The 15,431-nt window shown below is 35.5% G+C and overlaps 1 protein-coding gene across 3 annotated transcripts in view; it reads left to right on the top strand.

Annotated features, from left to right (window-relative positions):
• Positions 1-15,431, top strand: part of FSTL5 (follistatin like 5) — a 753,549-nt gene that overhangs the window by 689,552 nt on the left and 48,566 nt on the right. For all 3 annotated transcript variants that reach the window (XM_045984612.1, XM_045984593.1, XM_045984601.1), the window contains exon 15: positions 4,956-5,080. In XM_045984612.1, the coding sequence (XP_045840568.1) occupies positions 4,956-5,080 (125 nt within the window). The remainder of the gene's footprint in view (positions 1-4,955; positions 5,081-15,431) is intronic.

The raw sequence follows: 15,431 nt of genomic DNA, 5'->3' as shown, positions 1-15,431 counted from the left end.
TCCATGGGCTGCCTTTTAGTTTTGTCGACTGTTTCCTTTGCTGTGCAGAAAATTTTATCTTGATGAAGTCCCAAAAGCTCATTTTTGCTTTTGTTTCACTTGCCTTTGGAAACATGTCTTGAAAGAACTTACTGTGGCCAGTGTTGAAGAGGTTACTGCCTATGTTCTCCTCTATGATTTTGATGGATTCTTGTCTCACATTGAGGTCTTTCATCCATTTAGAGTTTATCTTTGTATATGGTGTAAGAGAATGGTCCAATTTCATTCTTCTGCATGTGGCTACACAATTTTCCCAGCACCACTTATTGAAGAGATTTTCTTCCATTGGATTTTTTTTTTCCTGATTTGTCAAAGATTAGTTGACCATAGAGTTGAGGGAACATTTATGGAGTTTCTATTCTGTTCCATTGGTCTATGTGTCTGTTTTTGTGCCAATACCACCACAACTTCTTGATCAAAGCAGGTCACACTGACTGCCTAGTTTCAAGAGGGTGAAGTAACAGAGCTCATCTTTTGATGGAAAGAATATAGTCTTCATCTATCATTACAATATGGTAATATTGTCTAGTTATTGATATTTTGTACTTAAATCCTGACAAGATAGAAAGGTCAATATATATGATTTTTAAAAAAAATAACTTATGAATTATATTTAATTCTATTACCTTTAAAATAAAATAAACACAGCTTATAAAAGTTTATATATATTTTTTTTTTCCTTTAAAGTTGTGTGAATTTTCAATATAGCATATTCTTTGGAACTGAGTCCTTCTCCTCCCCTTTGGTATTTGCTACTTTGATAGATTAATAGCTTCTCAGTGTTGTAAATCTTCCATAAAGCACTTTAGGCAAACTCCTTTAATATCATACAGAAAGGGAGAAAAAGTCTTTGAAAAGGTGTTAAGTAACTTTCCACACATTATTCAGCCATTTAAAAATGGGTTCTTTATCTCTGAAAGTCTAATAATAATACGTTTTTAAGATTTAATGAATTTTTAAAATATTTGCTGGGTAGAGGGAAAGGTGAGTCTCACAAGAGATGTAAATAATATAAATGTAAAATAAAATGTAAGAATTGATAAGTACTCTTAAAATAGTACATATAGTAAGATTTATTTTCATAAAATAACATTTATAACAAATAACAAATACATACACATATATATGTGACAGATTAGATAAGATAATATATAGATAGTTAGACAGACTGACAGGAAACACAGGGTCTCTGGATCAGAGAACAGACCATTTCTTACTTAGGAGCATGCTAGTGTTTATACTCCAGCCCCCATCCTAAGGGTGACGTGGTGAGAGACTAATGTTACCCTGTATGAATATGAATAGCACATTTGCACTAGCAGGAGAAGAAACCTGGAATTATGTATCTCAGAAGTTTTTTTTGTTTTTGTTTTTGTTTTTTTTAGACTGTTGGCATATCAGTCTATCCTCTCATGACAGATAGAGATTGTTATACTCTGAAATGCAAATTTTATCCAATCAGTATGCTAGAATGTCAGTCTCGGAATTAAGTCTCTATTTCTCTCAGGTGCAATACTCCACCTTTATCTTCCAAGGCATTTTTGCTATGCCATCATCCTTTCTCCAACTTTGCTAGAGCTCTTTGCTCAGAAAGACCTGACTCAGCAGAAATATCAGAATATTCAGGATGATTGTCTTCCAACAAGATTATCAGGAAACATTTGCAAAAGGAAATGGAGTCTAAGATTTATTTGACAAGAGAAACAGACTTTCCTTTGGTGAAATCAAAATCACCCAACCAAAACATGGGCAGAATCCCATTTTTGCTCAAGTGTCCTTGTGCTATGTTGAAAGATCAGACTAGAACTAGAGACATTGATGCTAGGTTGTGATGAGTAGTTAGGCAGTAAATTTTTGTCCTAATGTAGTATATAATAATGGTCACTGAAACCTATCAAGATCAAAAGTCCTATGTATACTTCTACTTTGTGTTTTCATTTTGACTATAATCCAATCTATACATCTTTGTCAATTATGGAAGCAAAATATATTATTTTCTGTGATATTTATAATTAATAAAAACCCATAAACTGTCATGATAGGTGTATAAGACAGTGATTTTCCAATTAGTGTTCTCAGATGAATTCTCAAAGATTTATCATAGTTATTTTTTTCCTTTTTAAAAGACATCTATGCCTTATGAAAATTTAAGACATGCTATTCTAAAAGTCATGTGACTCTCATTTGCACAGTTTTACTATCCATATGTAATGTCTTTTCAAATGCACAAAATTAGAGAAGAAATGTCCCCAGGAAACAACTTGGAATAAAGTCTTTACACCTTGCTGTTGGCCAGGATGTAGGCCCCAGCCAGATGGGGTGACAGTGGGACATGGCAGCTGTGGGTTTGTGGAAGACATCACACATGGAGGAACCAGCAGCAGGATGTAATTAGGAATGAATCAAGGATTGTCGTAAGATTGGGCCTGTTGATTAAGGTGCATTATAGATCAACCTGTGCATCCTTGTTGTTAGTCAGCTCAGTCCTGAATCTGACAGTCCACTACATCTTGTTCACCTGCAGCAGTGAGAAGGACCTAGAACCATCAGGGAACAAAGTCCAGACTGAGAAGAACTGAGGAAGTGGCATCGCATCTTTTACAACCTAGGACTGTGCCAAACACAAAGGAGATGCTCAGATGCTTAATATACCTTCATTGGCATAAAATATTTTTGCATCAGTAAGGTTGGGATACATTATAGTGTTGTTTGAGTATTCAATTATGTGATGCCTGTAGACTGCTGAGAACACATAATTGGCATGTAACAAGCTCTTAGTAAATATTATTATTGCTGTCGTCAGTCTCAGTATTATTATTAATTTCAAATACATGTGCATGAATTTCAGAGCTAGGAACCCCTATACAAACTAGGGGAAGAAAATTTGAGGAATTCCTTTTCCATTACTTCTGTTGATCTTTATTAAAATCTTATAGACATGAATGGCTAAAATCCACTGAAAACGTCCTCACTGACATTCCTTAATAAAATAGGTATGGTATCTTTAAAGCTTTTATTAAAGACTTTGGTTCTCTCTTCCTCTGGGCACACGATAGGCTCCTTTTGTTTGGGTGGAGCCATATGATTAGTTCTGGCAAATGTGTTCTGTTGTCAGTGGAAACAGTCAAGGTAGTTGGCTGCTCGTTCAGCATGGGATACTAAGTGAAACAGTAGATACCTCACCAAAACCCTCTGGGAAAATAATGGGTGTAAGATGAAATCTTCAAGCCTCTAAGACTTTAGTATTTTTTTCTATTTTTTTTTTAACCACAACGTAACTGAGTCTATCCTGTTATAATCAGCTATTTTCATTGAAAAGGCAATTTCCAGGGGAACTCAATGAAAGCACACTCATATGAGTGAAGAAAAATTAGCTATTCAGAAAAAAAAAAATCAAAGTGCTACTTACTTCTGTCATAAAAACCAAAAACTGCGTTTTGAGGGAGGAAAGTAATTACCTTAAGAGAGTCAGTCAATTATTTAGGAGGTTTAATTTGATAACCATATATAGAACGGACTTAAAAGGGGAGAAATAAAGACAGAAAGTGCTTTAAAAGGCTAACACAGAACAATGGTTGGCCGGCAGGAACAATAGAAAAAAAATGGAGAGGTGTGAAAAATCTGAAGAAAGAACTGATAGAATTTGGTGCATAATGGGATACAAGGAATAAAAGAATTTAAATGTAGTGATCTTTTCTTTAATGGACTATAAAGGTTTTATTTATTTTTTATTAATTTTTTAAGATTTTATTTATTTTTTTGACAGAGGGAGGGAGATCACAAGTAGGCAGAGAGGCAGGCAGAGAGAGAGGAAGGCAGGCTCCCCACTCAGCAGAGAGCCCAGTGCGGGGTTTGATCCCAGGATCCTGAGATCGTGACCTGAACTGAAGACAGAGGCTTAACCCACTGAGCCACCCCAGCACCCTGGACTATAAAGATTTTAAAAACCAATTAATGATGACTAAGACGAAGAAATGCCTTTGATTAGAACTTACTTAAATCTGGGGCACCTGGGTGACTCAGTTTGGTTAAGCATCCAACTCCTGGTTTTCACTCAGGTCAGGATCTCTGAGATGGAGCCCATGTTGGGCTTCATGCTCAGCAGGGAGCCGGCTCAAGATTGTCTCTCTCTCCTTTTCCTCTTCCCCACTTCTCACTCTCTCTTCTCTAAACAAATTTAAAAAAATAATAATAATAAATAATAACTTACTGACATTTGTTACTTTCAATTTATAGGAGGAAAAATATTATAATTTAATCTATTCTAAAGTTGCTAAGAACTAAAATGATTTCATATGATTTGTTTTGGAGTTTTCAGTTTTATTCCCAGCTGTGTTCTATATTAGAAGTTTTTTTTTGTTTGTTTCATTTTTTTTTCTGTTACACTTCCACAAAGCTGAAGAAAGAAAAACCTGTAATACTTGCTTTTATTTATTCCACATTACTGTATTCAATATACTATCATCAACTCCACAAAGCTGAAGAAAGAAAGAATGGAAGGAAGGAAGGAAGGAAGGAAAGGAGGGAGGGAGAGATAGGAGCAAGAAATAAAGAAAGAGAAGCAAGCAACCAATAATCTCATTTATATCATGTGTACGGTTGTTTTATTTTTCTCATTATAGCAAGGTTAATGCTTTTATAATACAGAAGTTGTTTCTACCTATTTTATAATTTAGGCAGAAATTATTCAAGACAAATCAGCTCTATTTTTTATTTCTTTAGAAAAAACAAATTTCTATGTTGAAAATAAGAAAACAATTACAAAAATCCAATTTCCTTAATGATATACTAACTTTGAGATGGCAGTAAAGAGTCTCTGAAACATTTCCTGATTTGTTTCATCTCTAAACAAAATTAATGTTAGTACTATCAAGGGAATGCACTGGCAATGTCTAACTCTACTATGCTCTGTTCAGGTGATTACGCTGGCCAGCGGGAATGTGCCACACCATACTATTCACACCCAGCCTGTGGGAAAGCAGTTTGACCGAGTGGATGATTTTTTTATTCCTACTACAACACTCATCATCACCCACATAAGGTAAATGCTAAATGAGTGATCAACTTTTAGATTTCTCTTTGGTTTTGATAGGAAGCCAGGGGAAGTCATAAAAAACGAAACACGTTTCTGTTATACACAGATACACACCTAATTGCACATGATTTACCTTGTCTCATCTGCTTGATGAACTTTTATTTATCAACATTAGTAATGAACTTCCTGTCATGTATTTCTTTGTATGCCTCAAAAAGGAGCGAATTTTAAACGATCAGTTGCTTTTTTAAATCAATTTTATAGTTAATATTTTTGCAAATTGTCATTGGAGTTTTCTTATTAGGCTTTTGTAAAATGCTGACATTCGACCTTGGCATGATGAAAGAAACACTTTCAGAGAAATCCATTCAAATATTATAATGACATTCCTCTTATAGAAATGAGTATAAAACTGTACTGGAAGCATATAGTAAATTGAAATGAAATGTTTGAGGCCTACACTTTGAAGAAACATGGTGTGTTCTATCCTTGGATGTATTTATAAGAGGTGAAAAGATAATTACTTCTAATGACGTCACTCCAAAGTGCCATAGAAGAGTTTAAATGCTTGACAGAGAGAGACAGAATATATCATAATTTCAAGTACTATATATTTTGATAATTTACTGAAAAACTTTTAAAGTACCACCTAGCAATGTTAGTGAATTTGAACCAAAGTAACATTTTGTTGTGTTTCTCAAGTAAATTATATTGAGAGAGTGTTACAGAATTTGAGACTATTTTCTGATGCTGGGCTTGGTATATATTTCCAGGCCAGGAAGAAGGTCTGACACATAATACGTGTTTAATTAATATGAGTTTCCTTCCTCTGACCCCTCATCACATTAATATACTTTTCTCTCAGATTGCTACACTCTCGTTTCAAATAATTTATATCTCAAATGTCTGAAAAGATCCTGGACAAGCGTCAGGATTTTATATCCTAAGTGCCTAAAAACTGGTAGGCTCTTAATTCATGTTTCTCACAGGAATGGAAATAAAGAAGAAAGTGCTATGCTATTTCCTAAACCAGACTATGTATAAGACTGAGAGAATTACATAGCATTAAGGGAACTGTATTTCTTATGTACTGAATTTCCTAGCATCTAACATGGTATCAGAGATGCAACAAGTACTGTATTAAGTGCCCATGAATTATGTGGAAACAGTAAATACAAGTAATAAGTACTTATATCTCCTGTCAGATCAAAGCCTGAAGGTCCCAGCAACAACATTTGCCATTGGCTATTGTGAATTTAGCCAGTTTACTTCATTTCTTTCTGAGGGCTGGAATGGAATAATGTTTAAATATTAAGTTGCGGGTGCCTGGGTGGCTCATTCAGTTAAGCATCTGCCTTTAGCTCAGGTCATGATCCCAGGATCCTGGGATGGAGTCCCAGCTTGGGTTCTCTGCTGAGAAGGGTGTCTGCTTCTCCCTCCACCTCTGCCCCATCCCCCTGCGTGTACTCTCTCTCTTTCTCTGTCAAATATACAAATAAAATCTTCAAAAAAAATCGAAAAAAATTTAAGTTGCCCATAATCATGATGTAGATACTACTCATAATCCACACTGTAGCAGGGGCTTCCTGTGAACAGTGACAATTTTGCTAAAGGCTTGTATTTTTACCTGCTTAACTTCTCATTTTTTTCTACATTTTTCTCCCTTTTCAATGTCTATAATTCTTAGGGTTGTTTAATCTAGTCTGTAAAGTAAATCAAGACTGAGGAATTTAAGAGAACCAAAATTATTTTATCCATCTATATTAAAAAACAAGCTTGTAGCTTAAAAAATAATCAATCTTCACAAAATTTAGAAAGTTGGTCACTTTTTAAAACAGCTTAAAATTTTCAGCTTTTTAAAAATTTTTGGATCTTTATGTCCCTCATTTTTAATTGAAATATAGTTGACATATGATGCTATATTAATTTCAATTGTACAACATAGTGTTTTGCAATGCTTGCCATGGTAAGTATAGTTACCACCTGTTACCATACATAAATACCACAATATTTTTGACTATATTTTCTGTTAGTACTTCTTAATCCCCTTCACCTGCTTTACCCATCCCCCTCTTTGTCCCCTCCCCTGCAACCACATTTACTCTTTGTATTTATGATTCTGTTTGTTCATTTTGTTTTGCTTTTTAGATTCCATATATAAGTGAAATCATTTGATATTTGTCCTTGTTTGACTTACTTCACTTAGAGTAGCCTCTAGGTCCATTCATGTTGTCATAAAAGACTCCATTTGTTTTAATGGTTGAGTAATATTCCATTGTATGGAATGTGTGTGTGTGTTTGTGTGTATACATGTGTTTCATATCTTTTTTATCCATTTTGAATAACCTGAGAAATTTTAATTTCAGAAAACTCATTTATATTTAAAAATTATCTGAGAAAGAAGGACTGATTCTATGCACTCATTCAGTTCCTCAGTGAATTCCTTCCCATTTCTTGAGAGACACAGTCCAGACCACATGCAATTATTCCTATTTTTAAGTGTAAGTGTTGCCTAAGCGAGCACACATACAGTTATTCCCATTTTATCCTATGGAATGGCACTTTAATAGTAAAAAGAATCCCTTTTTGGTTTTATGTATTCCTTCCTTCTCTGTAGGAATCAGAAGAGTACCTGTAGCCCTAGGCTGAGGATATACCAGATACAATGATGCCATACTTCCTCTGATCTAAATCAAAATGGTCTTTAAACTATTGAGTTCTGGTTACTGGACTCAGTTACAGCTTGTGTCCCTGCCTTACACTCTCTTGAATATGCATGCTTACCAGGGGATACTAACTCTAGACTAGGACGCAGCCATTCTTTAAGATATGGATATGTGAGCCCCAACTGTGAAGTCACTTTGGTTTAATGAAACTAAACTTCCTGGAAGATAAGAGAAGATGTATTACAATCCTGTCTCCCCAAAGTGCTAGCTACCTACTCAGCTTCTGAAAGAGACTGACTAAATACTTATTGACTAAAACTTTGCTTTTAAAAGGTTATTAAAATTCTAGCATATGTATTTTTAATATTGAGTGTGAGTTGCTTAATATCCACTTCTCCAATTGTTTAGGGAAAACTTAAATTACTTGATATTTAGCTAATAACACAGATGGTACTCTGATGTTTATTGAAATATATTGATTTAAATCACTCTATAATTATGTTTTTTTGTTTTTAAAGTAAGAGTAAAGAAATTATACCTTATATTCTGTTAATTTTCATAAAAACATCCATCAAATATTTAATAAGTGATGTACTTTTCATATTAGTAATTCATAGCACATTTCAGTTAACTGGCAATATATATTAAATAGATACTCATTTTTCAGACTTGTAGTTAATAAAGAATTTTCTTTAAAAACCTTAAACTCCACCAAGTAATTAATTAATCATAAATCATAGTTCTAAATTTGAAGAGATTATGCAGTGCAAAAAGAATGTGTTTTGTAATGACATGAGAAATATAAATTTCTTATATGAGGAATTTCAATTTGGATTTTTATCTTCTTCTATATACAAATATATCCAGGAAGGAAAAATTGAAAGAAACTATTAAAAATGAAAATGCATGTATAATTCTCAGAAGAATCAGTTATGTCTATTTAATGTGTAAAAATTGAAATAATAATTCATTTTCTTTTTTAAGCACAAGTGCTCTACAAATGTAAAGGAAAATGTTTCATTATTGTACTCATAACTTGTATCCAGAGTGCTAAGTTACTATAATATCATTACATGCAAGTAGATATGTGAAAGATATAGTTCTACTCCTCTTACGTTTTTTATGATATGGATAATGCATGGGGGATTTAGTAATTTTTGCATCAGTTTTTTAATTAGCTAGAGATTAAAAAGTAATTTCAAAACAATTTCTTTTTTTCCAGAAAAATTATTGTATTGTAATGGTTATATTCTCTTCAAAGCAACTAAATCTCATAAAGAATGGACATTTACATAATTGATTGTGTTTCATTTTTGGTACTATTCTGAAGAGAAAAAATTTAAATGCCAATTTCTTATTGTGATATATGTAAAGATTACAACTTACTGTGTAAATGCTACTATAATTAGCATAGGAAATGAAAACCACAGGTTTGGCAGTGATTTATTGCATTATCGTGTGTTTATTTTTAAAATATTTCCTTGTGTAAGTTTAGAGGGGTGAGGAGAATTGAGAAAATGAGAGGAGAAGCTAATGAGATGAAAGATATTCAAGCAATAAATGGCAAAGTGTTTCCATTGGACTCTCCCTGAAAATACTTCAATAATTTTTCCAAAGAATGATTTATTTTTGGTAGTGGGATGATGAAAGTGAGAATTACTTAAGGGCAAGCGTGGTTGAGAGCAAGGAAACTTGATAAAGCTTAGTGGACGATACCAAGAATTCTAGGAAGTACAAGGTATGACAAATGCAAGAATTAGCAGAAGTCTTTCTGAGAGCTTTTGTCTTGCTATGAATAAAATTAGTGGAAAGATAAGGAAGGGGGGAACAACTAGATATTTTCACCTACATTACAAAGGCACAGCTAATATTCAGGTTCTTTAGGGCTCTAAGAAATTATTTAAATTTTCACTGACTAAAATAATACCTTTGATACAATTTAAATTTTTTTTTTTTTTAATATATTTGACAGACAGAGATCACAAGTAGGCAGAGAGGCAGGCAGAGAGAGAGAGAGGAGGAAGCAGGCCCCCTGCCAAGCAGAGAGCCCGATGCGGGGCTCGATCCCAGGACTCTGGGATCATGACCTGAGCTGAAGGCAGAGGCTTAACCCACTGAGCCACCCAGGCGCCCCTACAATTTTAAATAGATAAAATACATGAAGAAAAATTGTTTTATAGCCTGACCCTTGTAACATCTACAAATCATGTGTCTTGCATTTCCTGTCCCCTCTGAAGTTGACTGCAACTACAGACAAGTTTAATCCCATCTAGTTCACCTGGCACAGAGGAAACTTAGTAAAAAAAAGAAGGAAGTTATTTCTGACTTATGTGTTACTTCAGGAGTAGTGCTATGATAGAAAGGGAAGATAACAACTTCAATGATGCTATTTGAGATTCTTCAAAAGGCTTGTCTATACTTGACATCACCTCCAACACCAGCATTTGGTAATATTGTCTGGAATTTAAACTACTCTTGTTACTTTGGGTTATATTTCTCTAGAAATCTACCTTTAAAGTGCTCCTATTTCTTGAAAGGAAAATGGAGGGGCAGTTCAGAAATTTGACATTTTTCTTATTGGCATTTTTATTTGTGGGTTGATTGGTTGATTATGTAGTCTCTTAAAATTAATGTTTGAACTTGGGAGGATGTGTGTGTGTGTGTGTGTGTGTGTGTGTGTGTATTTATTTCAATCTATGATCTCAAATTGGGTAATTCAGGAATTTCATGGAAAGTGGACCTCAGTGTTACTCTTCAGTTCTGGTGGGCTAGAAAGGCAGTTTTAAGACCCTCAAAAGTCAAATGAGTGAGAAGAATGTAATGTAAGAGGGTTGCAGACAAATGTGGAATAAGGGACTCACGGCTTATCCTGTTCCAGATGAGTCATAATTCCTCCCCGCCCAACGGCTATGGCTCCACTGTAAAGGATGAAGAAAGCTGAAATAACAAGTAGCGGGCACCATTCTGGGAGTCTGGAGAGAGGTCTATAGCGCTCCTTTTCTGTTATAAATTACAGCAAGGAAATGATTAAGAAGGGATTGGGTTTGATTTATGTTTCCTTGAAGCTTCTCCAAGGGAAAAATAAACATTCTGTGAAAGTGAAAGTTAAAGTAAAGTATATCATTCTTCCTCATATTTTATCAAATCTGTTAAAGCAAAATTATATATATGGCTAGCCACTTATCAAGACAACCCTACACGTGTGACTTGATTCATGGACAGGCCAGGTGTATGGAGATACAATGTCAGCAGCAAAATTGCCTGGGTAACTGAAATCCTGGCACATCAGAAATTGAAAATATCAGTTGTTCAATCCTTTTTAGGAAAAATATAAACTCAGGATGATAAGCAACAATCAAAATTGTTTCAAAAATGGTTCTTAGATAAAGATCTCACAAAATCACAGTTCAGTGAGGTTCTTTTTTTTTCTTAACCCCATTCATCCTTATATGCTAATTTCTCCCACAAAGAAATAAACTAACAAACTATAAGGATTCTAAATAAACCAGGAGTGGGAGCTCTCTGTATTCTCACATATAGTGAATACCTGAAACATTTATGAATTCTGAAACTATGATCTTCTCTTCTCCCGGCATCACTGAGATTTATCATTGCCCTCATTGCCCACACAAACACAAACTCTAGATGGTCAGGACCTGCAATATCTTGGGACCTTTACATTTCCAGAGCATAGTGCACTATTGAAAAACAGAAGACATTCATAAGTTGCTTATTAAACACAGTGCATATGTATATGTTTGTGAGTGTGTATGCAATACATATACAAATCATGTTGGCAAACTTTCCAGCCTTTTTATATGGGTGCACAGTTTCTTCTACATAAGCTCTTGAAGACAGAGAGATAGAGAGCACAAGTAGGCAGAGTGGCAGGCAGAGGGAGAGGGGAGAACCAGGCTCTCTGCTGAGCAGGGAACATGACGTGGGGCTCAATCCCGGGATCCCAGGATCATGACCTGAGCCGTAGGCAGCTGCATAGCCGACTATGCCACCCAGATGCCCCTAAACATACTTATTTTTAAAGAAGTAAACATGGGGCACCTGGGTGGCTCAGCCATTGGACATCTGCCTTCAGCTCAGGTCCTGGGATCCAGCCCTGCATCCGGCTCTTTGCTCAGCAGGAACCCTGCTTCTCCCTCTCCCACTATCCCTGCTTGTGTTCCCTCTTTGCTGTGTCTCTTTCTGTCAAATAAATGAATAAATTCTTTAAAAAAAAGAAGAGGAAGTAAACACAACCTCCAAGGATCTGTAATGTTATTCTCCTTTTTCATTTTGGTTTATTGGATTTACTTTTTTATTTTCCACTTTCTTAAGCATATTTGTGTAGCTAACACATTGAGTATAAAGTGCTTAGACAGAAAACCGTTGAGTGCTTACAGCCAAGTGTTGCGTGTGTATGTGCCTCTGTGTGTGTGTGTGTGTGTGTGTTCAGTTTGTTATTTTCATTATTTCTTGAGTTAGAGAACACTGTCTGCTTCCCTGCTTGATCTCTGCCCTATATTAATAGGTCTCTGCACTATCTGAGTCCTGTAAAAAAGAATCTAGTGTCCAAGAAGGCCAACTCCTCTTTTGGCAGAATATACACTTAGCCAGATTAGAAGGCCATATTAGCTATGAATCTTTTTTTTTTTTTTTTAGTTGTATGGGTAAATGAGACTGGATTTAAGGAGCAAACTATATTTAAAATATGAGGATCTCATTATTTTTTAAAAAGGCAAAGTTTTATACAGGTGTTATTAGTAGACTCCAAGCTTTAAGATTTAATAAAGCCCCTAAGTAGATTCATTCTACGACATTTTTTACTGAAGAAATCAATGGAGCACTAATAATGTGTAATTTAGAAACACTCTACATTGCAAATCTGCCTCTTGAGTTTTATTATGCAAAGAAAAATAGCTCTTGCTTCTCTCAGAGGTCCTTATGCTAACTCATCAAGGTGTTCAGTAAAACACAAGGCTGTCCATTTGACAGGACCCAGAATCTTAGGAGGCAGGTTTGGGGTATACATAGCAAATTTGTATGGTCTTTTTTTTTTTTTTTCCTTTGTCACATATGATTTTAAGTTTTGCTGGAAATTGTAAATCAAAGTTATTTTACCTTAAATGAGTAAATGATATGGTTGTATAGATTACTTCACTTTTTTGCTTGGTAGTAAAAACAAACTCAGATAACAATTAAGGTTATTAAAGAAAAATACCAAAAGTTAAAATACAATACAATATATCAAGAGAGGGGCAAAACTCATCCTGAGAACCTAACTAATTTCTTATGTGAATTCTTATGTGCACTACACGACCTATTTCATACATCTATTTAATAGATTATAGTATTTTGATTCATGTGTATAAGACATTAACTAGTTCTCAAAAATGTGTATACAAAAGAATAATGTATATTGGGGTTTCTTTTTTTTTAATATTTTATTTATTTAACAGAGAGAAATTACAACTAGGCAGAGAGGCAGGCAGAGAGAGAGGAGGAAGCAGGCTCCCTGCGGAGCAGAGAGCCCGACGTGGGGCTCGATCCCAGGACCCTGAGATCATGACCTGAGCCGAAGGCAGTGGCTTAATCCACTGAGCCACCCAGGCGCCCCTATATTGGGGTTTCTAATCTTTCTATCTGAAGTGGTTTTGTTATTATTCTGTTAAAAGTTGATATATTTTACCATAGTATCTTATTTTATGAATTCATTAATTTTTTTATGAAATATTTTATTAAAATGCTAAAACTTAACATACACATATCATAACTTTAACAAAAATTCTTTTTTGAATGAAAGACTCTTACTGCAGTTCAGTAGAGCAATATAGTTGAAAATAAATAATTTTATCTTTGAATATTATGTAAAGTCAATAGAACTGTGGTCAATAGAACTTTTTTTTTGAAATTTTCTGTGAATGTGACTAAACACACATATATATATGTATGTGTATATATATATACACACACACACATCACGTCTCAATTTTGTTTAATTATAAAAGCTTATTTTAAATGTACAACTAGTGGTAGTAGTGGGAGGTGTCTTTAGATGGACAACATGTGGCACTGATACTCTATTTACAATGATTTAAGACTGTAAAAAATATCCATTGTGAATTCACACAAGTTCATATTTTATAACATTTTTTAAAAGATTTTATTTATTTATTTAGAGACAGAGAGAGAGAGAAAGAGAGAGAACTCCTACTAGAGTGAGTGGTGCCAGAGTGGAGGGAGGGGCAGAGGGGCTGAGGGAGAAAGAGAATCCCAAGCAGACTCCCTGATGAGCATGGAGCCCAAGGCATGGCTCAGTCTCACAGCCCTGAGATCGAGACCTGAACCAAAACCAAGTCAGATGCTTAACCAGCTGAGCCACTCATGTGCTCCTGTGCCATTCTAATTTAGTTGTAAATCTGTGGACTTGGCCTCACTACGGCTATCCATGTAAGAAAAAGGTATTGGTTATTGTAAGCCAATCAAATATATTTAGACAAATGTATTCCTTTTCTTCATTTAAATTAACAACCACTTGTTCTGTAGCAGTGTTTCATCTCTTTTTTTTTTTTTTTCTCATTTTATTTTTTTCAGCGTAACAGTATTCATTCTTTTTGCACAACACCCAGTGCTCCATGCAAAACGTGCCCTCTCCATTACCCACCACCTGTTCCCCCAACCTCCCACCCCTGACCCTTCAAAACCCTCAGGTTGTTTTTCAGAGTCCATAGTCTCTTATGGTTCGCTTCCCCTCCCCAATGTCCATAGCCCGCTCCCCCTCCCCCAATCCCACCTCCCCGCAGCAACCCCCAGTTTGTTTTGTGAGATTAAGAGTCATTTATGGTTTGTCTCCCTCCCAATCCCATCTTGTTTCATTTATTCTTCTCCTATCTCCTACCCCCCCATGTTGCTTCTCCATGTCCTCACATCAGGGAGATCATATGATAGTTGTCTTTCTCCGATTGACTTATTTCACTAAGCATGATACGCTCTAGTTCCATCCACGTCGTCGCAAATGGCAAGATTTCATTTCTTTTGATGGCTGCATAGTATTCCATTGTGTATATATACCACATCTTCTTTATCCATTCATCTGTTGATGGACATCTAGGTTCTTTCCATAGTCTGGCTATTGTAGACATTGCTGCTATAAACATTCGGGTACACGTGCCCCTTCGGATCACTATGTTTGTATCTTTAGGGTAAATACCCAGTAGTGCAATTGCTGGGTCATAGGGTAGTTCTATTTTCAACATTTTGAGGAACCTCCATGCTGTTTTCCAGAGTGGTTGCACCAGCTTGCATTCCCACCAACAGTGGAGGAGGGTTCCCCTTTCTCCACATCCTCTCCAGCATCTGTCATTTCCTGACTTGTTAATTTTAGCCATTCTGACTGGTGTGAGGTGATATCTCATTGCAGGGTCGGGCCTGGTTAGTACTTGGATGGGAGTGTTTCATCTCTTGCTTCTCTTTGTGAAAAAGAAATCCTGCAGCAAAATTTCAGGTTTTAAAATTCCTTGGTTTTAAAGATTTGATTCAAGCAAAAATGAAGTATGTGACAGGATGTCAGAGAGCCTTTAAAAGGTACTGTAGGGGCGCCTGGGTGGCTCAGTGGATTAAGCCGCTGCCTTCGGCTCAGGTCATGATCTCAGGGTCCTGGGATCGAGCCCTGCATCGGGCTCTCTGCTCTGCAGGGA

The sequence above is a fragment of the Meles meles genome, chromosome 2, assembly GCF_922984935.1.
Source record: "Meles meles chromosome 2, mMelMel3.1 paternal haplotype, whole genome shotgun sequence".
NCBI classification, from domain to species: domain Eukaryota; kingdom Metazoa; phylum Chordata; class Mammalia; order Carnivora; family Mustelidae; genus Meles; species Meles meles.
The sequence above is the reverse complement of the archived record's forward strand: the minus strand, read 5'-3'. Positions and strand labels throughout refer to the sequence as shown.